The 24,179-nt window shown below is 45.4% G+C and overlaps 1 protein-coding gene and 1 pseudogene across 1 annotated transcript in view; both read right to left on the reverse strand.

The window, feature by feature from the left end:
- The window catches only part of LOC111972890 (acetyl-coenzyme A synthetase 2-like, mitochondrial), a 33,354-nt pseudogene extending 17,730 nt beyond the window's left edge, over nucleotides 1–15,624 (reverse strand).
- A 1,935-nt stretch (nucleotides 15,625–17,559) lies between these two features.
- Nucleotides 17,560–24,179, reverse strand: part of LOC111973123 (visual system homeobox 2-like) — a 16,189-nt gene continuing 9,569 nt past the window's right edge. Inside the window, exons 4-5 of the mRNA XM_024000365.3 lie at nucleotides 20,944–21,124; nucleotides 17,560–19,853 (exon numbers count right to left, since the gene is read on the reverse strand). Of these exons, the coding sequence (XP_023856133.1) occupies nucleotides 19,462–19,853; nucleotides 20,944–21,124 (573 nt within the window). The 3' untranslated portion in view covers nucleotides 17,560–19,461. The remainder of the gene's footprint in view (nucleotides 19,854–20,943; nucleotides 21,125–24,179) is intronic.

Raw genomic sequence — 24,179 nt, forward strand, 5'->3', positions numbered from 1 at the left:
GCGTGGCTAAGACACTCAACGAGGTACGAGCTGGATGCAGCACTCAGCTTCAAACCGCCCAAAAATAAAATACTCTGGCTACTCATGCGGGTGAGGATTTGGAGCTCTCACATGTTGCCATCTGCATGGCCGTAAATCATGCGTCATGCAGCGTACTTCCCTACCTGTAGTTACCTCACGTGTAACACTGAAGCAGACTAAACTCCCACTAATCATGGGGCTAATGCAAAATTACCTCACGTGCGGGGCACAAGCCAAGCACCACCAACCTAAACCATGTTAATTACCTCACGCTGAGCAGCACCTCCCCCTACTGTATTACCTCACGGACTGAAGAGCAGGCCTTAAAGCAGGCGACTCCAGCCCCCGCGATACTGTGATTACCTTCACGGCTAAGGGCAAGCACCCCCACCTCCCTTGGCTCCGTACGCTAGTATACCTCATACTCATGACATGAGGCCCATTAATGTAAGCTAGGCTAGCACTCCTTCTTCTACTTTCCCTGTTATCTACCTCACCTCTTCTAACGAGCTGCAAGTCAGCACTCCCCTTTCTTTCCATGTAACCCCTTCATAGCGCCCTACTAACCTTCACGCTGACGAACTCTAAGGCACTCCTCTCTTTCTACTGATATACCTCCCCCATCTCTGGACGAGCAAGCTAGTTCTATTCCCTACTATATATCCTCGTCTCCTGATCCGCGAGCATGGTCGTATTCCCCCTACTGTTTACCTCACGGCGTAGCAGCAACTCCCTCTACTGATTACCTCAATCGATGCCAGCAGGCTACTCCCCTACTGTGATAACCTCACGGATCCATCACCTCCGCCCTACTGTATTACCTCACGCGGAGCAGCATCCCCTACTGTATTACCTCACATAGCTACTCCCCCTACTGTATTACCTCACGCTGAGCAAGCCACTCCCCTCATACTGTATTATCTACGCTGAGCAGCACTCCACCCCTACTGTTATCACCTCACAGCATGATGCAGCACTCCCCCTATCTGTATTACCTCACGCGAGCAGGCACTCCCCCACTGACCACAGCAGCACTCCCCTACTGTATTACTCTACGCGTGGAGCTAGCGATTCCCCTACTGTTATTACCTCACGCTGAGCAGCACTCCCCTACTGTATTACCTCACGCTGAGGGCAGCACTCCCCCTACTGTATTACCTCACGCGAGCAGCACCCCTCTACGTATTACCTCACGCTGAGCAGCACTCCTCTACTGTATTACTCACGTGGTCACACTCCCTCTATCGATCTCTCACGCTGAGCCACTCCCCCTACTGTAATATACCTCACGCTGAGCAGCACCCTACATTATCACGCTGAGCAGCTATCTTCCTACTGTATAGACCTCACGCTGAGCAGCACTCCCCTTACTGTATTACCTCACGCTGAAGCAAGCACACTCCCCGCTACTGTTATTACCTACACGCTGAGCAGCACTCCCCTACTGTATTACTCACGCTGAGCAGCATCCCGCCTACTGATACCTCACGTGAGCAGCACTCCCCACTGTATTACCTACGCTGAGCAGCACTCCCCTACTGTATTACCTCACGCTGAGCATCACCCCTACTGTTATACTCCCTAGCAGCACTCCCCCTACTAGGACCACACCTAGCAGCACTCCCTAACTGTATTACCCACATTGATCAACCCTCCTACTTATTACCTCTACGTCTGACACCACTCCCTACAAGCCTCCGTCGTAGCAGCACTCCCCTACTATGTATTACCTCATCCCTGAGCAGCACTCCCTACTGTATTACCTCACGCTGACAGCACTCCCCTACTGTATTACCTTCACGTGAGCAGCACTCCCCTACTGTATTACCTCACGCTGAGCAGCACTCCCCCTACTGTATTACTCACGCTGAGCAGCACTCCCTCTACTGTATATACTCACGATCTGCAGAGCCACTCCCCTACTGTATACCTCACGCTGAGCAGCACTCCCCTACTGTATATACCTCACGCTGAGCAGCACTCCACCCTACTGTATTACCTCACGGCTGGACCACTCCCTACTGTATTACCTCACGCTGAGCAGCGCACGTCCCCGCTACTGTATTTACCTCACGCTGAGAGCACACTCCCCCTAACTGGTATTCCTCACGCTGGAGCACCCCGCATTATCACGCTCAGCCTCCCCTACTGTATTACCTCACTCGAGCAGCACTCCCTACTTTTACTCACGCTGAGCAGCACTCCCCCTACTGTATTACCTCACGCTGAGCAGCACTCCCCTACTGTATTACCTCACGCTGAGCAGCACTCCCCCTACTTATTACCTCACTGAGCAGCACTCCCCCTACTGATTACCTCACGCTGAGCAGCACTCCCCTACTGTATTACCTCACCTGAGCAGCACTCCCCCTACTGTATTACCTCACGCTGAGCAGCACTCCCCCTCTACGTATTACCTCACGCTGAGCAGCACTCCCCCTACTGTATACCTCACGCGTGAGCAGCACCTCCCCTACTGTATTACCTCACGCTGAGCAGCACTCCCCTACTGTATTACCTCACGCTGAGCAGCACTCCCCCTACGTATTACCTTTCGTCACCTGCTGAGCAGCACTCCCCTACTGTATTACCTCACCTGAGCAGCACTCCACTATGTATTACCTCACGCGTGAGCAGCACTCCCCCTACTGTATTACCTCACACATGAGCAGCACTCCCCTACTGTATTACCTCAGCTGAGCAGCACTCCCCCTACTGTATTACCTCACGCTGAGCAGCACTCCCCTACTGTATTAACCTCACGCTGAGCAGCACTCCCCCTACTGTATTACCTCACAGCTGAGCAGCACTCCCCCTACTGTATTACCTCACGCTGAGCAGCACTCCCCTACTGTATTACCTCACCTGAGCAGCACTCCCCTACTGTATTACCTCACGATGAGCAGCACTCCCCCTACTGTATTACCTCAGCTGAGCAGCACTCCCTACTGTATTACTCACGCCTGAGCAGACACTCCCCCTACTGTATTCACCTCACGCTAGCAGCACTCCCCCTACTGTATTACCTCACGCTGAGCAGCACTCCCCCTACTGATTACCTCACGCTGAGCAGCACTCCTACTGTATTACCGCTCACGCCTGTTAGCAGCACTCCCCCGTACTTATTACCTCACCGCTGAGCAGCACTCCACCCCTACTGGTTATTACCTCACGCGAGCAGCACTCCCCTACTGTATTACCTCACGCTGAGCAGCACTCCCCTACTGTTATTACTCACCTGAGCAGCACTCCCCCTACTGTATATACCTTCACGCTGAGCAGCACTCCCCCTACTGTATTACCTCACGCTGAGGCACCACCTCCCTACTGTATTACCTCACGCTGAGCACGCATCCCGTCTACTGTATTACCTCCAGTGAGCTGCCAGTCCCACTACCCTACTGTATAACCTCACGCTGAGCAGCCACTACCCTACCACGCTAGCTGTATTACTCACGCTGAGCAGCACTCCCCCTACTGTTATTACCCTCAGCTGTAGGCAGCACCTCCCCTACTGTATTACCTCACGCTGAGCATTCACTCCCCCTACTGTATTTTACCTCACGCTGAGCAGCACTCCCCCTACTGTATTACCTCACGCCGAGCAGCACTCCCTCTACTGTATTACCTCACGCCGAGCAGCACTCCCCCTACTGTATTACCTCACACTGCAGCTCCCCATTCACTGAACCTTCTTCCAGACAGGACAATGACAACAATAGAGACAAAACAAGATATACACAAAGCAAACGATTTACTTCATAATTATCAGCTAGATATGTGAATCGTAATAATCTAGCTAGCCAGCTAGTTAAACAGGCAAAATGACCTAAAACAAATGATATGCAAGGTAGATCTTCATTTTTTGTGGGTAGCTACCAATTCTTTATGGCTAGCTAGCTAGCCAGTTATCCCTATTGGCTTACTATGGATTTACAGTACCCATTCACTGAACCGTCTTGCAGCCAGGACAACAATGGCAATAGAGACGAAACAAGATATACACTAAGCAACTGTTTTACATAACAATCAATTAGCTATACGTGAACCATAATAATGTAGCTAACCAGATAGTTTAACAGGCAAAAATGACATTAAAACGAATAATATGCAAGATAGATGTCAATGGGTTGCTAGCTAACAATTCTTCATTGCTATCTGGCTAGCTAACAGTACTAGTAGCTAGCCAGTTAGCCCTATTGGCGTATTATGGGCTTGCTATATACGGTACGTAGGCAGGTAAACATGCCAAAAATAACACAGCATGTATTTATTAACTTATCAAGATTAAATATTGTAGTCTGGCAACATAAGAGATGTGAATAGGCAAAATGTAATTCTGAAGTCTGAGTGTATTTTCTCTCGCTTCAGCTAAAATAATGGCTGCCATTGATTTCAAGAAAATTTGCTTTATTTTTTACATGGTTGTGTCATATTTCTTTGCGAGAAGTGCCCTCACAATGCACCGTTTCGAATACTTCGATTTGGACTCATACTCCAACCCTCCCGTGCTCCAACTTGCGCATTTTAAGAAACACCCTGATCTCATACAGCATTCTGCATACAGTACATACTGTATAAGAAATTGAGTTAGTAAATATAGTAATAAAGTAGTAATTATAAGTTTTAGTCGTAAGGTTAAAGGTCAGTCATTACCTGTCTGCCACCAGGTGTCGACCACAGGGCAGCGTCCGTCCCCCACCACCCGATGGTACCACTCCCAAGCTTCTGTGTTGATGGGTTCACCCACTGCAGAGGAAACAGGAAACGACAGGGTTAACAGCACCACAGGGATATTCTCGCCCACTTCAGAGGGAACAGGACAAGACAGAACAGGACAGGACAGGATTAACAGCACCACAGGTCTATTCTCGCCCACTTCAGAGGGAACAGGACAGGATATGGTTAACAGCACCACAGGGAGTCAGCACCAGAGTTAAACAACCTGTAACAGTATAGTATAGCTTCCGTCAGTATAACAGTATAGCTTAACAGTATGAGGCTTCCGTTCCCTCTCCTCGCCCCAACCCTGGGCTCGAACCCAGGGCACCCTCTGTACATCAACACAGTCACCATCCGTTACCTCAGCGGCCAGGGCACTTCAGACAAAGGGCGAAACAAACTATTCTAGGTCTGCAGAGCGCAGTGACGCACGCGATTTAACACCACTATACACTCACCCCCTTTGCCCTCCTCCTTTTCCGCAGCACGACCAGTATCCGCGGTCAACAGCATCCATGTACAGTATAGCTTCCGTCCCTCTCCTCGCCCCAACCTGGGGCTCGAACCACGGACCCTCTGCACACATCAACAACAGGCACCACGAAGCATCTACCGTCGGCCACCAAAAGCCACGGCCCTTGCAGAGCAAGCGGGAACAACTACTTCGTAGTCTCAGAAGCCGAGTAGACGTCACCGATTGAAACACATTAGCGCGCCAACATCCGCTAACTAGCTAGCCATTTCACATTTGCGTTACAGGTGCATTCACAGTCAATGAAATGATTGGGAGGGAGCTCCAGGTTTCATAACACTCCCATGTCTCTGTGTTTGATGTGGTTATGGGGAAGGGACAAGAGAGGACAGGAAGAAGCAGGACATGTTTATGATGTGCTGTTCTAGATAATTCCCATTCCCGGCCTGGCACGCACACGTGTTCCATTACATATTTAGACTCTTCTTTAGAGGTCAAACCTTTACCCTCGCCTGGCGACATGACCATGACAGCTAGTACCGACTGCTGAAAAATCGGTGGCACCACAGCTTGGCTCATGTGACCTACTACTCAGTAGCATGTTAACATACCATCAGCACAATCCACCGCCTGTTGCTACTGAAACAGTATTACATACTACTACTACTACTACGCTATACTTACTACGAACTGGCTATGACTTTACACTGTAGACTGCCCTGTCTCATGGATCCTTTACACGTAGACGCCCTGTTTATGGATCCTTCACACTGTAGACTGCTGTCTAATGGATCCTTTACACTGTAGACTGCCTGTCTATTGGAGTGCCATCACACATGTAGACTGCGTCTATGGATCCATCACACTGTAGACGTGCCTGTCTATGGTCTTTATCAACTGGTAGACTGCTGGGTCTATTGGGTCCTTTAACGTAGACTTCGGTCTCCACTGATGACCTGTCATGGATCCTTTACACTGTAGACTGCCGTCTATGGTATCCAGCACACTGTTAGACTGCTCATGGATCTCACTACACTGTAACTGCTGTCTACTGATCCATCACACTGTAGACTGCTGTCCTATGGGTCCATTCTCGGGGTATGGCGGACGCAGCGCCCAGGATAGACTGCTGTCTATGGATCTCGTTTACACTGTAGACTGCTGTCTATGGATCCATCTTAACTGCTAGACTGCGTCGTAGGGTACCTTTACACATGGTAGACTGCTGTCTATGGATCCATCACACTGTAGTCTTTGCTGTCATGGATCCATTACACTGATAGACTGCTGTCTATGAATTATGTAACGCTTCTGCATTACACGTATCTGTTAGCTACTTTGCTTGTCTATGGTCTTAACGGACATGTTATGGGCATCGCCCGTAAGTACTGCTGTCTATGGAATCCTTTACACTGTAGACTGCTGGTCTCACGTAGGACTCTGCTGATTTTACACTGTAGACTGCCTGTCTATGGAGCCATCTACACTGTAACTGCTGTGTACTTATGGATCCTCTACACTGTATTAGATGCTGTCTTAGTACCATCACTGTAGACTGCTGTCTATGGAATCCTTTACACTGTAGACTTGCTGTCTATGGAATCCATCACACTGTAGACTGCTGTCTATGGATCCTTTACACTGTAGACTGCTGTCTATGGATCCTTTACACTGTAGACTGCTGTCTATGGATCCATCACACTGTAGCCTGCTGTGTATGGATCCATCACACTGTAGGGCTATTGTCTATGGGGTGTATGGTATTCAGCAGAATATTCTCCTTAGCTTACTTACAAGCCCTTAACCAACAATGTCTTAATACGTTTTTAAGAAGAAAAAGTGTTACATGAAAGAAATATAAGTAAAAAATATTTTTGTAGTTACAAATAATTAAACAGCAGCAGTCATAAAACACGGTGGCAGAAACATTATATACAAAATAAGCTACAAATAACGCGAAAAAACAATTGCACAATTTCTTACGGGGGATCTTAAAACGTCAGCGATCTCCTTTCGGCACCATTGTCAACATAAAAAGGAGAGAGTTCTGTTGTTGTAAGGTTTGACCTACCAGAGCCCAGGGTTTTTAGGGAGGAGCGGTTGTATTTCTGCACCCACTCGTCTCCGTATTTCAGCAGCAGCCTGATGGCCGTGGGAGCACCGTAAAACTGGTTGATCCCCAGCCTCTCCACCATCTCCCAGTACCTGCCTGTAACATCACCAGATATATACGTGTGTTGGTGTCGTACTCTTACTACTTAGAAGACAGAAAAGTTCATTCACAGAACATACAGAGAACTGTTTTAAATGTTAACTTATTTTACACATTGCTAGGCAGCACATAAAAACCTAATGTTTGAGCCTAATTCTTTTGTTGTGTCTTGCAGGCCTCAATGCTGGACTTTTCACAAGACAGAAATGTACTCTCAATGACAGAATACTCTTAGGAAAAAAGTGTTCCAAAAGGGGTCTTTGGCTGTCCCCATAAGAGAACCCTTCCTGGTTCCCTTTTTGGTTCCAGGTAGAACTCCTTTGGGTTCCATGTAGAACCCTATGTGGAAAGGGTTTTTACATGGAACTCAAAAGTGTTCTTTCTACTTGGAAACAAAACGGGAACCAAAAATGGTTCTTCAAAGGGTTCTCCTATGGGGACAGCCAAAGAACCCTTTTAGGTTCTAGATAGCACCTTTTTCCTAAGAGTGTAGGAATACTGAATATACGCAAGGGAGTTAAATTTATGGTGGAATGGTGAGTTCAGACTTAGGTTGTAAACACGTTGAAGTGGAGGTTGTAAAAAGCCTTTAGTAGTCTGTTGTCACCTGGGTTGGGGTATACTGGTGTACTCTCAAACAGAACGGTGGTTCCTCCATTACACAGAGGGCCATAGACGATGTAGCTGTGACCTGTTATCCAGCCGATGTCTGCCACACAGCCAAACACATCCCCGTCGTGGTAGTTGAACACATACTGAAGGAGAGAGGACAATAGAGGAAGGAGGTTAGGCAATAGGTACTCGTCTAGATCAGGGGTCTTCAACCCACCCAGGTAAACCAGAGACTCAGGGTCACCCATCACACTGGATGTTAGCAACAAAAAATATTATACTTCTTGTCTTATCATCAGGTGAATGATAATGGCAAGGAGAAGTCATTAACATTTTAAAATGAATAGATTTGGTAGATAGATGTTCATTATTTCGACCTCCTCTAACTTTAATTGGAAGAGGAAGTTCATCTATAACTTAGCCTATTAGCTAGAAAGGTAACTAAGAGCAGCTGTTTAGCTGGTTAAAGGTTAGCCATGGTAAACATGCACTACCAGCTTGGTTCATCAGGTGTTTTTTCAAAACCTATGTCAGATACTCCAGTGTTGTAATTATCTCAATATTAGGGTTGATATTTGATATTATTAGGAGTTGAAAAATAAAGTTGACATCATTAGAAAGAAGATATTATCTTATTTCATCCTGTAGGTATGTAAATCAAAATGTGTTTATTCTGTTGTTGCTAGCGAAATTCATAAAAAAAGATTTTCCAACTTTTTTATTTTATAATATTTTTGCAGACCCCCCTGTAGCTAGTCCCTGGGGTCCTCGGTCTTTAGGAATAGAATGTGTCACAAGACTGTGTTAGCCTGCTGATCTAAAGCCTCAGCATTGAAAGGGAGCTCTATATGTGTGTGTGTGTGTGTGTGTGTGGTGTGTGTGTGTGTGTGTGTGTGTGGTGTGTGTGTGTGTGTGTGTGTGGTGTGTGTGTGTGTGTGTGTGTGTGTGTGTGTGTTGTTTACCAACCCTTACCCTGTGTGTGTGTGTGTGTGTGTGTGTGTGTGTGTGTTGTGTGTGTGTGTGTGTGTGTGTGTGTGTGTGTGTGTGTGTGTGTGTGTGTGTGTGTGTGTGTGTGTGTGTGTGTGTATGTGTGTGTGTGTGTGTGTTTACCAGACCCTCACCCTGTGTGTAAGGGAGGTGTACAGCAGGTAACCAGCCTGTGTATGAACCAGACCCTTAGGTTTCCCTGTGCTGCCTGACGTATAGAGCAGGAACAAGACGTCCTCACTGTCCATGGCAACGGGCTCACACACCACATCCTCCTTCATCATCTCCTGTTAAAGGGACAAAGAGTTCAGCCCCATAGAAACAGTTCAGCCCCGTAGAAACAGTTCAGCCCCATAGAAACAGTTCAGCCCCGTAGAAACAGTTCAGCCCCGTAGAAACAGTTCAGCCCCGTAGAAACAGCTCAGCCCCGTAGAAACAGCTCAGCCCTGTAGAAACAGTTCAGCCCCGTAGAAACAGTTCAGCCCCGTAGAAACAGAATCCCTAAAACAGGTTTCCCCATTCAAGGGAATTCCGCATTTTTTCAAGTCAATGAGCCTGTGATGAGTGGACTTTCTATTTCTTTATTTTTCTAGTTTTTTTTCTTACCCCTTTTTCTCCCCAATTTTTATGGTATCCAATTGGTAGTTATCAGTCTTGTCCCATTGCTGGAACTCCCGTACGGACTCAGGAGAGGCGAAGGTCGAGAGCCTTGCGTCCTCCAAAACACAACCCAGCCGAGCCACACCGCTGCTTGACACAATGCCCGCTTAACCCGGAATCCAGCCGCACCAATGTTTCGGAGGAAACACTGTGCACCTGGCGACCGTGTCAGCGTGCATTGCTGCCGGCCCACCACAGGAGTCGCTAGAGAGCGATGGGACAAGAACATTCCTGCCGGCCAAACCCTCCCCCGAAGATGCTGGGCCAATTGTGCTCCGCCCAATGAGTCTCACAGTTGTGGCAGGCTGCAACAGATCCTGGATTCGAACCAGGATCTCTAGTGGCACAGCTAGCACTGTGATGCAGTGCCTTAGACCACTGCACCACTCGGGAGGCCAGGTTGACCTGTTTAAAGGTCTTGCTCAYATCGGCTACGGAAAACGTGATCACACTGTCGTCCGGAACAGCTGGTGCTCTCATGCATGCTTCAGTGTTGCTTGCCTTAGACCACTGTGCCACTCGGGAGGCCCCCTTTCTATTAATTATTTTCTATGGTTCAGCCATTTTAAGTCTCAGTATCTCCTGTTCATAACAGACAAAGATGTCAGCCATTTTCCCCAGGTATTTTTTCGATTTTATTGGACAGATAGAGAGGATGACAGTGGAGAAAGATAGCGATTGTGTCAAAGGGCAGTAGGCTGGATTTGAACCTATGCCGACACATCTGCAGCTTTACCGCTAGACCAGCCAGGCCACATGATGTTGGTAATTTAAAGCCTCAATAATGTTTCAGAGAGGTTTCAACCAGCGGAGGCTGGTGAGGGGGAGGACGGCTCGTAATAATGTCTGGAATGGCGTGAATGGAATGGTAGTAAAAACATGTTTGATATCATTCCATTCACTCCATTCCAGCCATTACACTCCATTTGGGGGGGAAGGTAGCCTAGTGGTTGGAGCGTTGGGCCAGTAACCGAAAGGTTGCTGGATTGAATCCGCGAGCTGACAAGGTAAAAATCTGTCGTTCTGCCCCTGAACAAGGACACTGTTCCCCGGTAGGCCATCATTGTAAATAAGAATTTGTTCTTAACTGACTTGCCTAGTAAAATAAAGGTAAAATTTACATTATTAAATTGGTTTAAACCCATATTCAATCTCAATAATGCCTCCTATATTCAAGTCAAACACAGATGCATTCACTGAAACAAATTTGACAATCATTTACTAAGCTGCTAGGTTTTCCACAAGGTGATAGAGTAAGTGGTGATAAGACGTGTCAGCAGAACTATTTGACTTGTAGTACAAAGATCCATGAAGCTAACGTATTCTTTTCTTTCTTCCCATTTCAAAAAAATATATACTATTTTTCACACGTGATAAGATGATCACGCAATTTAACAAACAGTAAATGATTATTTATTGAATGAACTATTGTTAAAATACAAAAAGCAGTTATAAAAACAGTTGTTACATATTTATAAACACCAACCTCTTATGAACAGTTATAACCTCACCGGTAAGCTCACCTCCTCCAGTAAGCTGTCTCTATTGGCTCACCTCCTCCAGTAAGCTGTGTCTCTATTGGCTCACCTCCTCCAGTAAGCTGTCTTCTATGGCTCACCTTCATCCAGTAAGCGTGTCGTCTATGGCTCACCTCCTCCAGTAAGCTGTCCTCTATTGGCTCAACCTCCTCCAGTAAAGCTGTGCTCTATTGCTCACCTCCTCTCAGTAAGCTTCTTCTATTGGCCCCTCTTCCAGTAAGCTGTGTTCTTATTTGGCTACCTCCTCCAGTTAAGCTGTGTCTATTGGCTCACACTCCTCCAGTAACTGTGCCTTCTTGTCTCACGTCCTCCAAGTAACTTTTGTCTCTATGGCTCACCTCCTCCAGTAAGCCTTGTCTCACTTGTTCACCTCCTCTAGTAAGCTGTGTCTCTATTGGCTCACGTCCTCCAGTAAGCTGTGTCTCTATTGGCTCACCTCCTCCAGCGGAACATCTCTGTCTGTCATGGCAACGGTGTTCTCTGTTCTCATGGAAACCAGGACCTGCTGGACTGAGGGACAGTTCTGGACGGCCTGGTCCACGGTTCTCTTCAGGTCAACCACCTTGCCTCCCCTCACACCCTGGTTGACCGTGATCACCGTGCTGGACTGGGCTGGAGCAGGGCCAGGTGCATTATACAGTCGATACAGAGAGAGATTGGTAGAAGGTAATGAAAGATACAGTGACTATTTGTGGTTCCTTCTCTCTTTTCTAGACCTCATCAGCCACCTCACCATCTCTAATGCGCTCAGCAAAGTCAAAATTGTCTACATCGTAAACCTTTATGGAAATAAAATCAGCTTTTTTGGTATTTTTGGGTTAGGCATAAGGTTAGCAATGTGGTTAAGGTTAGGTTTAGGTTTAAAATCAAATTTTATGAAGATAAGTTGTAGAAATAAGCAAGGCTTTATGACTTTAGCAACTTGGCCAGACAGTGACGACCCCTCACCGTCTCTGATGCGGTCAGCCAGGGCCTCGGAGCTGAACCCGGCGAAGACCACATTGTGGGCCGCACCTATCCGGGCGCACGCCAACATGGAGGCCACTGCCAGGGGGCAGGGGGGCATATAGATAGTCACACAGTCCCCCCTCCGCACCCCCTGGCGCTTCAGCAGGTTGCCCAGGCGACAGGTCAGCTCCAGTAGCTGTCTGTGGAGAGAAATGTCAATAAAGTTGGGTGATACGAAGGGGAATGAGGGTGTGAGGGGTGATGAGTATGTGTATTTATACCGTCTATCCTTGTATGTAGATTACAGTAGTTGTGATAGGCCTACTCTTTGAGTATAGATTACAGTAGTTGTGATAGATCTACTCTTTGAGTATAGATTACAGTAGTTGTAGTAGATTCTACTCTTTGAGTATAGTTACGTAGTTGTGTAGATTACTCTTTGGTATAGATTACCGTAGTTGTGATAGATCTACTCTTTGTAGTATAGATTACAGTAGTTTGTTTATAGCCTACTCTTTGTGTATCATTACAGTGTTGTGATGATCCTGCTCTTTGTGTATTGAGATTACAGTAGTGTGTGATAGATCTGACTCTTTGCGTATAGATTACAGTAGTTGTGATAGGCACTGTGTGTGGTATAGGATTTACATGTAGTTGTGATAGTTACTCTATTGGTAGTATAGATTACGTAGATGTGATAGGCTACTTTTGTGTATAGAACAGTAGTTGTGATAGAATTACTCTTTTGAGTATAGATTAAGTAGTGTGATAGGCCCTACTGTTGTGTATAGATTACCAGTAGTTGTGATTAGATCTACTCTTTGGTATATAGATTACCAGTAGTTTGATAGTCCCTACTGTTTTGTGTATAGATTCAGTAGTTGTGATAGATCCTATCTTTGAGGTAATTACAGTAGATTGATAGGTCTACTCTTTGAGTATATTACAGTAGTTGTGATAGGTCCTACTTCTTTGAGTAGTTAGATTACATAGTTGTGATGATCCTACTATTTGTGTATAGATTCAGTTTAGTTGGATAATCTTACCTCTTTGAATATAGATTCAGTAGTTGACTGATAGGGCCTACTGTTTTGTGTATAATTAAACGAGTAGTTGTGATAGGCCTCCTACTGTTTGTGTATAATTACAGTAGTTGTGATAAGATCTTACTCTTTACGTATAGATTACAGTAGTTGTTGTAGCCTTACTGTTTGTGTATAGGATTACAGTAGTTGTGATAATTACTCTATTGATGCTAGTAGATTACAGTAATGTGATGATCCTACTCTTTGAGTTAAGTTAATAGATGTGGATAGATCTACTGTCTTGAGTATTAGATTACAGTAGATGTGATAGTCCCGACTCTTTGCGTTATTTTGCCGTCTCGTTATACATGAGTTAACCCCCACCAAAAAATTATTCAGGTAAGAAATTATCTGAATGATAACCTCACATTCACCAGGAACAATTAAAACTACATGAACGTTCATAGTGTAGCGAATCCAGGGTAGTCCCGTCCGGACTCAAACCCAGTCCAGCGACTGGTCAGCTAAGGCCTTTACCCGCTGCCGTCAAGAAGTCCACACATCTTGGTTACAGTCGTTCAAATTACATGATTTGCTGCCACGAATGCAGATTGAAGAATTTAAGTATGTTCCCACAGTTGTGTTCCCAGTGTGATGTAGTCGACCTAGTGTTTGACCTCAAGTTCCAGTTCATCTCTCTCCCAGATCAGAGCCACTCTCTCTGGACAAGTGTGAACGTGACGGTCCAAGCAGTTTCACTGCACACCACACACCCCCCGCCCCACACACCATACCGCACGCCGTCACACATACAGACAAGTGCACACACATATAGGTACGTACGCACGCTCACACATACAGACAAGTGCACACACATATAGGTACACACACACACACACACACACACACACACACACACACACACACACACACAAACACACACACACACACACACACACACACACACACACACACACACACACACGTGAAAGTCAGTTTCAAAGCAGTTCAGCTCTGCTGTGTTCTTTTCAAACTAAATTAACTTGAGTATTTTGCCAATAGCTTGGTTGTTTCCTGGTAAATACTTTGGGATAAATGCTTAGTTCGTTCACAACACAAGAGAGCCTTTGTGTCAATGTGAATGTTCTCATGATAGATTCCATCAGTGTCTTCTCCTCCTGACTGAACCCAGTAATTAGTACTGTTTGTATTTATTAAAGATCCCCATTAGTTCCTGCCAAGGAAACAACTATTCTTCCTTTTGGGTCCAGCAACATTAAAGGCAGTTACTCTGGGTCATTCTACTGGCAGAGAAATAGAACTGGCAGGGGATATATAGGACCGACTGCTGTACTATATTTACTACAGAATTAGTATTTTCATAATAAAAGTCAAAAGTATTTCAACCAAAACCCAACATCAAAACAACTCTATGGAGCTTTTTCTTTCAAGGTAGAAAACAACAGCAATCCATATGGTTATTAGGTAGGTTAGCGAGAATATGGTTTAGATAAAGCAGTACAAAAAACATTTCAAATATTTCTTATATTGTATATTTTGTGGAGAAAATGTTATCTTACCAGATACATTGAGTTTCCCCCCTTCAAACCATTTTATTTTGCCTTGACTAAAGTCACAGTTCTGAACCGTGTGAAAGGGACTTATCCACGACAGCCTCTGGCGCGCCACTGCGCCCCAAAACCGGTCACTTTCGTTGACGGAGAATTTGTACAGTCCCGAATGATCACTGACACCTTGGAATGCAACTGCCTCCGGCATACAAGACGCTATATTGTAGCTTCTGCCCAACTGTCGACAGCATTTAAAAACCCGTCGGTTTAATGACGAAGTGAGAGTCAACGAGGAGCCTCTCCAAAGTGAACACATCATGAAACGAAGTTCTTTGTCATAAAGACAGTCTATTCTGAAGAAGAAAGATCGTATCCTTTATCCACCAAAATTGTGAAACAACATTTAAAAGCATTCAAAATCACATTTAACGAACCAGTAACGAAAGACTCCAGCGAAACTTTTTTTTGAGTGAGACATTCGAAGCAGATGCATTTAAAGGGAAGTCGTAGTCCATTGTGGGCCGACAATAAAGGCGCAGAAGTTGGACCAGCCAATGACAACACACGACTAAAGTGGGGCATTTCCACCCCATCAGAATTATTTTACTTGATTAGGCTATAGTWTAGGCCACCAACCTTTCCTTTCTATTTATTTTTTACCCCTTTTCTTCCAAATTTATTGGTATCCAATATTGTCTCATCGCTGCAACTCCCGTACGGACTCGGGAGAGGCGAAGGTCGAGAGCCGCGCGTCCTCCGACACACAACCCAAGCAAGCCGCACTGCTTTTTGACGAAGCCAGTCGCACCAACGTGTCGGAGGAAACCCCGGTCTCCCGGTCGCGGCCGGCTGCGACAGAGCCTGGACTTGAACCCCACTCGGGAGGCCCATCACCAACCTTTTCTGAGTCAAGATCACTTTCACAGTCAAAAAGCAACACGAGATCTACCGCTGACTTAAAAAAAAAAWGTAACATTAAGCTTATAAATCAGTTCTGTCGTAATGAGATTTGGGTAGTAGGCCTAATAGATTAGCCTGCCAAAATTGTTATTCTCAGACCATATTATATTTCAAAACTATAGCTTTGATAACACCATTGATCAGTATGGTGTAGCACTTGCAAGGCACTGAGGAGCATGAATTGAAATAATTTGGTTTTATATTTTACTGGACTGATGGTACCTGCACCTGTTGGTCATGGTGCTTCCAAGACAACTAGGAACAAACAAACAAACGAGGTCAAATCATGAGGTCAGTGATCTTCAGGTCGGACGGTCTGAGCTCCAGAAAGATGGCCGACTTTCCGACTTGGAATTCCGAGTTGGATGACCGTTCTTTCTCACGGTCCCTGCTCTTTCCTTCCTWTCCTCCGGTGAGACTGACAGAGAGGAGACACCGTCTTTGCACATGATGACGAAACTCGAGTCGCACTGCGTCTCCCTCATGCACAAATTCTACGACCAGAGAAAGTTAAATATTCCTCTATAAATAGACACGACGAGCTGCTAATAATAATACCAACGCAGGACTATTAATATACTTGGCTAGCAAGGAGGCTAGTGTTGTTTACATACTGCTTAATGTTTACATACTGCTTTACTCATCTCATATGTATATAATGTATTCTATTCTACTGTATTTTAGTCAATGCCACTCCGACATTGCTCGTATATATTTCTTAATTCCATTCTTTAACTTTTAGATGTGTGTATTGTTGTGAATTGTTAGATACTACTGCACCTGTTGGAGCTAGGAACACAGGCATTTCGCAACACCCGCAATAACATCTGCTAAATATGTGTACTGACCAATAAAATTTGATTTTATTTGATTTAGTGGGAGGAGCTATAGGAGGACAGGCTCATTGTAATGGCTGGAATGGAGTTTGTGGAAAGGTATCACACATATAGAAACCACTTGTTTAACTCTGTTCCATGAAATCCATTCCAGCCATTACAATGAGCCTGTCCTCCTATAGCTCCCCCCACCAGCCTCCACTGTTGGCTAGTCATTCATTGCAKTTGCAGTGCCAGAGGAAGTACAGAAAAGCACGTTTTATGTTTTATAATAGTGGTGAATAAAACAGTGTTGACAGTGCTGAATAAAAACTTAAACATGAACGCCCTCATAAAAACAGCAGCTCGTTGCTGTATTCTTAGACAGTTTCTGTGTGGTCATGATTAAAAAGTTATTCATTCTTACGTACGTTAGTTGCGTATCAAACTGTTCTGTGGCCAGGGTAGTGGAAGCTCTTTAGGCACGGTGATTTGAGCTATCCGATTGGCCAGCGCAGTAGGCACACTCGATTCAGCAACAGATCTGGTCTGCGGGATAGGCGGAGTTTGTATTTTCAGACAAATAAAATGGTTCAAAATGAGAACACTTTGCTTACCCGGTGCGCAGGKCTTCTGAATCAAGTGCATCTACCGTCAAAACAGCGCAGCAGAATACAAACAATGAGCGCAAGACTTGATCGTTGGCTTTTCTACAGACATGTTTGGTGCTCGACTAGAAGATCGGGACAGTAGATCGCGATCGACCGGTTGGTGACCGGTCGATCGCGATTATATAGGCTATTATTTTTGTGAAATTCGAGTATACCTAAATTAAAACGAAATTATAACCATTAGTYTATATGTCGATTATGCCCATTTCTGTCATAATATATCATGTGGTTTATGTAATTATAGGCTACTCTTAATTAAATGTATTTAGATGCACACAAAAACACCCAGGAAATCTCCCATCTGAATAGCAATAACACTTTTATTACAATTTAAATATACAGAACACATAGACAAAAAACAAACACAGCTTGTTGATTTCTAACTACATTAATGTAGCTATATGTCATCATTCTAATATTTCTATCATAGGTAAGATGAAATCCACCACACACCATATATACAAAAGTATGTGGACACCCCTTCAATTTAGTGGATTCGGCTATTTCAGCCACACCCATTGCTGACAGGTGTATAAAATCGAGCACACAGCCATGCAATCTCTCCATAGACAACAATTGGCAGTAAAATGTTCCGTACTGAAGAGCTCAGTGATTTTCAATGTGGCACTTTCATTGGATGCAACTTYTCCAATAAGTCAGTTCGTCAAATTTCTGCCCTGCTGGAGCTGCCCCGGTCAACTGTAGGTGCTGTTATTGTGAAGTGGAAACATCTAGGAGCAACAACGGCTCAACCGCAAAGTGGTAGGCCGCACAAGCTTACAGAACGGGATCGCAGAGTGCTGAAGCGCGTAGTGCGTAAAAATTGTTTGTCCTCGGTTGCAACACTCACTACCCGACTTCCAAACTGCCTCTGGAAGCAACGTCAGCACAAGAACTGTTCGTTGGGAGCTTCATGAAATGGGTTTCCATGGTCAAGCTGCCTCACACAAGCCTAAGATCACCATGCACAATGCCAAGCATTGGCTGGAGTGGTGTAAAGYTCAYCGYYATTGGACTCTGGAGCAGTGGAAACRCRTTCTCTGGAGTGATGAATCACACTTCACCATCTAGCAGTCCGACGGACWAATCTGGGTTTGGCGGATGCCAGGAGAACCTTAACTGCCCCAATTCATAGTGCCAACTGTAAAGTTTRGWGGAGGAGGAATAATGGWCTGGGGCTGTTTTTCATGRTTCGKGCTGGACCCTTGATTCCAGTGAAGGGAAATSTTAACGCTACAGCATACAATRACATTCTAGACGATTCTGTGCTTCCAACTTTGTGGCAACAGTTTGGGGAAGRCCCTTTCCTGTTTCAGCATGACAATGTCCACGTGCACAAAAGCGAGGTCCATACAGAAATGGCTTGTCGAGATCGGTGTGGAAGAACTTGACTGATCTGCACAGAGTCCTGACCTCAACCCCATCGAACACCTCTGGGATATGAACTGGAACAGCAACTGTGAGCCAGGCTTAATCGCTCAACATCAGTGTCCAACCTCACTAATGCTCTTGTGGCTGAATGGAAGSAAATGCCCACAGCAATGTTCCAACATCTAGTGGAAAGCCTTCCCAGAAGAGAGGAGGCTGTTGTATCAGCAAAGTGGGGGACCAACTCCATATTAATGCCCATGATTTTTAGAATGAGATGTTAGACGAGCAGGWGTCCATTTCAAAGGGATAGGCTATTTTGTGTAAACATGTTCATGCATCCTCATCAACATGAGTCTCTTGATTTTCACATTATTCCACAGCATTTTCTATCATAACATGTATCTTTCACCTTGTGTGGTTTGACTATTACCTTGGGGGGAAAAAAATATGGGCCAGTACATATGTAAAGACTGATCCCATGTCACCAAATAGTTAAGTCTTCTTAAAGTTGTACAATAGCAAGCTGCCAAATAGCTGCCAGATTACAACAAAGTAGACAGTTATAGGCCGGGGTATAGTTGTACCAGTTTACTGAGTTGGAATTCCCACGATTGAAAATTGGATCTGGACAAAATGAATCCCAATGACAGGAAGCTTGGGAGGTTGACGATATCCGSTATTGACGATATCCGGTATTGACGATATCCGGTATTRTTSTCCTAGGAACATKATGAAGCTTWTTTAGCTAGAAAGAATAATGTGTATTGTGACTAATACTATTTTGTTTATAATAGTATGGATGTCAGGAATATGTCAACAGTGTTCTTTACAGAGAGGGCATCAACAGGCCCTAGCATAGTCTTTAGAAGAATGCATTCATATCAGTGACTGGGCTCTATCTTCTCTGCGGGCTTCAACTGTCCTTCTGTCTGTTTGTCCTCTGTCTCCATCGGCTGTCTCTGCCCCCCCTGGTACATCCCCTGAAACTGTCCCCAGTGGTCCGCCACCAGGATGTGTCCCTAGCATCTTAGCGCTGTGTTCCAGAGCTTTAGCCCTGAGTGCAGCGATGCTATTCTCTCGCAGTTCCTCTTTGGATACGGGCGATCTGGTATTCTCTCTCCTCTCCTCCTCCTCCTCCTCCTCTTCCTCCACCTTTCGCTCCACCACTCTCTCCCTCTCTCGTTCCCTGGCAGGAAGTTTGGAGAGGGGAGCTTCCAGTTTTACAGGAGAGGTCGGAACAGGGGTATCTATGGACTTCTTGTGCATACCTGGAAGGAAAAGGAATCGTTGGTATTCCGGTTAGCAACAGAGTGAGAACACATTCCATTTGAAGACACACACACACACACACACACACCACATCACACACCCACCACACACAACACACACACACAACACACACACACACACACACACACACACAACACACACACACACACACACACACACACACAACAAACACACACACACACACACGTCTAAAAACAGTGGCGCTACAGTACTAGGAAACTAAAGCTCGTACTGAGCTGTAGCTGGCAGGTGGTAGAAGGTCTTGATCAGTTACTGTTTCTGACCTCCACCATGGTCAGCATGGTGAGGAAGGCAACATGACAAAGGCACCTTCACTAACAGTTCAGAGAGGTTTAAACTGCTCGTTGAACTATGGTATGTGATTAGGTGTCACACCCTGATCTGTTTCACCTGTCTTTGTGATTGTCTCCACCCCCACTCCAGGTGTCGCCCATCTTCCCCATTATCCCTTGTGTATTTATACCTGTGTTCTCTGTCTGTTGCCAGTTCGTCTTGTTTGTCAAGCCAACAAGCGCTCTTTGTATCAGCGCCTGCTTTTCCCGTCTCTCTTTTTCTCGTCCTCCTGGTTTTTGAACCTTGCCTCTCCTGACCCTGTACCCACCCGCCTGACCACTCTGCCTGACCCTGAGCCTGCCTGCCGTCCTGTACCTTTGCCCCTGTTGCTGTAATAAACAGTGTTACTTCGACACGGTCTGCATCTGGGTCTTACCTCGATACCTGATAGTTAGGTAAAGCAAACCGTCCACCTTAACGTTCTCAGTCGTACATACTGCACTAACTACATCAAAGGTTTTTATTTTTATCAACAGGGCCATGATCTCAATGTCACACTTCATCCCAGGGCTTGTCGGGAGTTGATAAAAGTGTCAATGATGGGTGTTAATCAATAACGTGATAATCCTACTTTATCAGATTGAATTAACATCTCTGCCTGTCCTGTCTGTCCATTGAGTAGCATAGATCAATGAGACAGTGACAGCGTACTGTGGATACACACACACACACACTCCACCCACCCCACTAACACACATTAACGCAGTACCTTACCAAGTAGCCATGGGGCACAGGAGTCCATGATACCGTCCTTGGCTGACCTGAGGATGGACTCCGGCAGAGGGATGGAGTGGCGCACCATGGCACCRTACAGGCCGTACTCCGCCATCACACTGCTGTGACCCCAACACTTCTCCCTCTTCCTCCACTTGGCACGGCGGTTCTGAAACCAAACCTGCAGGGACAGAGGATGTAGGTTTAGGTTTATTTTAACATCTTGGTACATATGCAGAGACATCAAATCAAACTTTATTTGTCACATGCGCCGAATACAACAWGTGTAGACTTTACCGTGAAATGCTGACTTACAAGCCCTTAACCAACAGTGCAGTTCAAGAAGAGTTAAGAACATATTTACCAAATAGACCTAAAGTAAAAAGTAATAATAAAAAGTAACACAATAAGAATAACTAATGAGGTTATATACAGGGCGTACCGGTACCGAGTCAGTGTGCAGGGGTACAGGTTAGTTGAGATAATTTGTACATGTAGGTGGGGGTGAAGTGACTATGCATAGATAACAAACAAACAGCGAGTAGCAGTAGTGTACAAAAGGGAGAGGGGGTCAATGTAAATAGTCCGGTGGTGATTTTATTAATTGTTCAGCAGTCTTATGGCTTGGGGGTAGAAGCTGTTGAGGAGACTCTTGGTCCTAAACTTGGAGATCTGGTACCGCTTGCCGGTGCGGTGCAGAGAAAAACAGTCTATAACTTGGGTGACTGGAGTCTCTGACAATTTATGGGCTTCCTCGTGGATGTCATTCAATATAATATAACAACAAGTAAAAATCATGATCAGCCTAATTATATGGACAGTGCAACATGCATGAGTCATAAACAACAAATTGACATAGAAGCCACCAAATGTATTTGGTATTTTATTAGGATCCCCATTTGCACAGCTACTCTTCTGGGGTCCACACAAACATGAAACATAACACGAATGTCATAATACAGAACATCATTAGACAGAACTGCTCAAGGACAGAAATACACACATTTAAAAAAGGCACACGTAGCCTACGTAATCAATACATACAGTTGAAGTTGGAAGTTTACATACACTTAGGTTGGAGTCATTAAACTCGTTTTTTAAACTTCTCCACAAGTTTCTTCTACAATATAGTGTTTTGGCAAGTTGGTAGGACATTACTTTGTGCATGACACAAGAATTTCCAACAATTGTTCACAGACAGATTATTCCTTCTAATTCACTGTATCACAATCCAAGTGGGTCAGAGTTTACATACACTATAAACAGTTTGGAAAATTCCATAAAATGATGTCATGGCTTAGAAGCTTCTGATAGGCTGATTGAACATCTTTGAGTCAATTGGAGTGTACCTGTTGATGTATTTCAAGGCCACCTTCAAACTCAGTGCCTCTTTGCTGACATCATGGGGAAAAAATCTATATGCAAGTAATAACACCATGGACACGCAGCCGTCATACGCGCAGGAAGGAGACACGTTCTGTCTCCGAGAGATGAAGGTACTTTGGTGCGAAAAGTGCAAATCAATCCCAGAACAACAGCAAAGGACCCTGTGAAGATGCTGGAGGAAACAGGTACCAAAGTATCTATATGCACAGTATATAGATACTTTAGTCCGTGCATATTTGTAAACAACAGCTGGTGCACGAAAGCTAAGGAAGTCTCTAGATTTTGCTCGCCTGAAGTAGAGTATCTTATGATAAGCTGTAGACCACACTATTTATCAAGAGAGTTTTCAGCTATACTTTTCGTGGCTGTTTATTTACCACCATAGACGGATGCTGGAACCGTACTCAGTCAGCTGTATAAGGAAATAAGCAAACAGGAAACCGCTCACCCAGAGGCGGCCCTCCTAGTGGCCGGAGACTTTAATGCAGGGAAACTTATATCAGTTTTACCTAATCTCTATCAACGTGTTAAATGCGCAACCAGAGGGAGAAAAAAAATCTAGATCACCTGTACTCCACACACAGAGAGGTGTACAAAGCTCTCCCTCACCCTCCATTTGGTAAATCTGACTACAATTCTATCCTCCTGATTACTGCTTATAAGCAAAAGTTAAAGCGGGAAGCTCCAGTGACTCGGTCTATAAAAAAGTGGTCAGATGAAGCAGAWGCTAAACTACAGGACTGTTTTGCTATCACAGACTGGAACATGTTCYGGGATTCTTCCGATTGCATTGAGGAGTACACCACATCAGTCACTGGCTTTATCAATAAGTGCATTGAGGACGTCGTTCCCACAGTGACTGTACGTACATACCCCAACCAGAAGCCATGGATTACAGGCAACATTCGCACTGAGCTAAAGGGTAGAGCTGCCGCTTTCAAGGTGCGGGACTCTAACCCGGAAGCTTATAAGAAATCCTGCTATGCCCTCCGAAGAACCATCAAACAGGCAAAGTGCCAATACAGGAGGACTAAGATTGAATCGTACTACACCGGCACGACGCTTGTCTTATGTGGCAGGGCGTGCAAACTATTACAGCCTACACAGCCGCGAGCTGCCCAGTGWCACGAGCCTACCAGACTTGCTTCGAGGCAAGCAACACTGAGGCATGCATGAGAGCATCAGCTGTTACAGACGACTGTGTGATCTTGCTCTCCGTAGCCGACGTGAGTAAGACCTTTAAACAGGTCAACATTCACAAAGCCGCGGGGCCAGATGGATTACCAGGACGTGTGCTCTGGGCATGTGCTGACCAACTGGTAGGTGTCTTCACTGACATTTTCAACATGTCCCTGATTGAGTCTGTAATACCAACATGTTTCAAGCAGACCACCATAGTCCCTGTGCCCAAGAACACTAAGAAAACCTGCCTAAATGACTACAGACCCGTAGAACTCACGTACGTAGCCATGAAGTGCTTTGAAAGGCTGGTAATGGCTCACATCAACACCATTATCCCAGAAACTCAAAACCCACTCCAATTTGCATTCCGCCCAAACAGATCCACAGATGATGCAATCTCTATTGCACTCCACACTGCCCTTTCCCACCTGAACAAAAGGAACACCTACGTGAGAATGCTATTCATTGACTACAGCTCAGCATTCGTGTGTGGTGTGTGTGTGTGTGTGTGTGTGTGTGTGTGTGTGTGTGTGTGTGTGTGTGTGTGTGTGTGTGTGTGTGTGCGTGCGTGCGTCGCTGCGTGCGTGCGTGCGTGCGCGTGCGTGCGTGCGGTGTGTGTGCGTGCGTGTGTGCGGCGTGTGTGTGAAGCAGCTGAGCTGAGAAGTAAA

This window comes from Salvelinus sp. IW2-2015, linkage group LG14 (genome assembly GCF_002910315.2).
Source record: "Salvelinus sp. IW2-2015 linkage group LG14, ASM291031v2, whole genome shotgun sequence".
NCBI lineage: Eukaryota > Metazoa > Chordata > Actinopteri > Salmoniformes > Salmonidae > Salvelinus > Salvelinus sp. IW2-2015.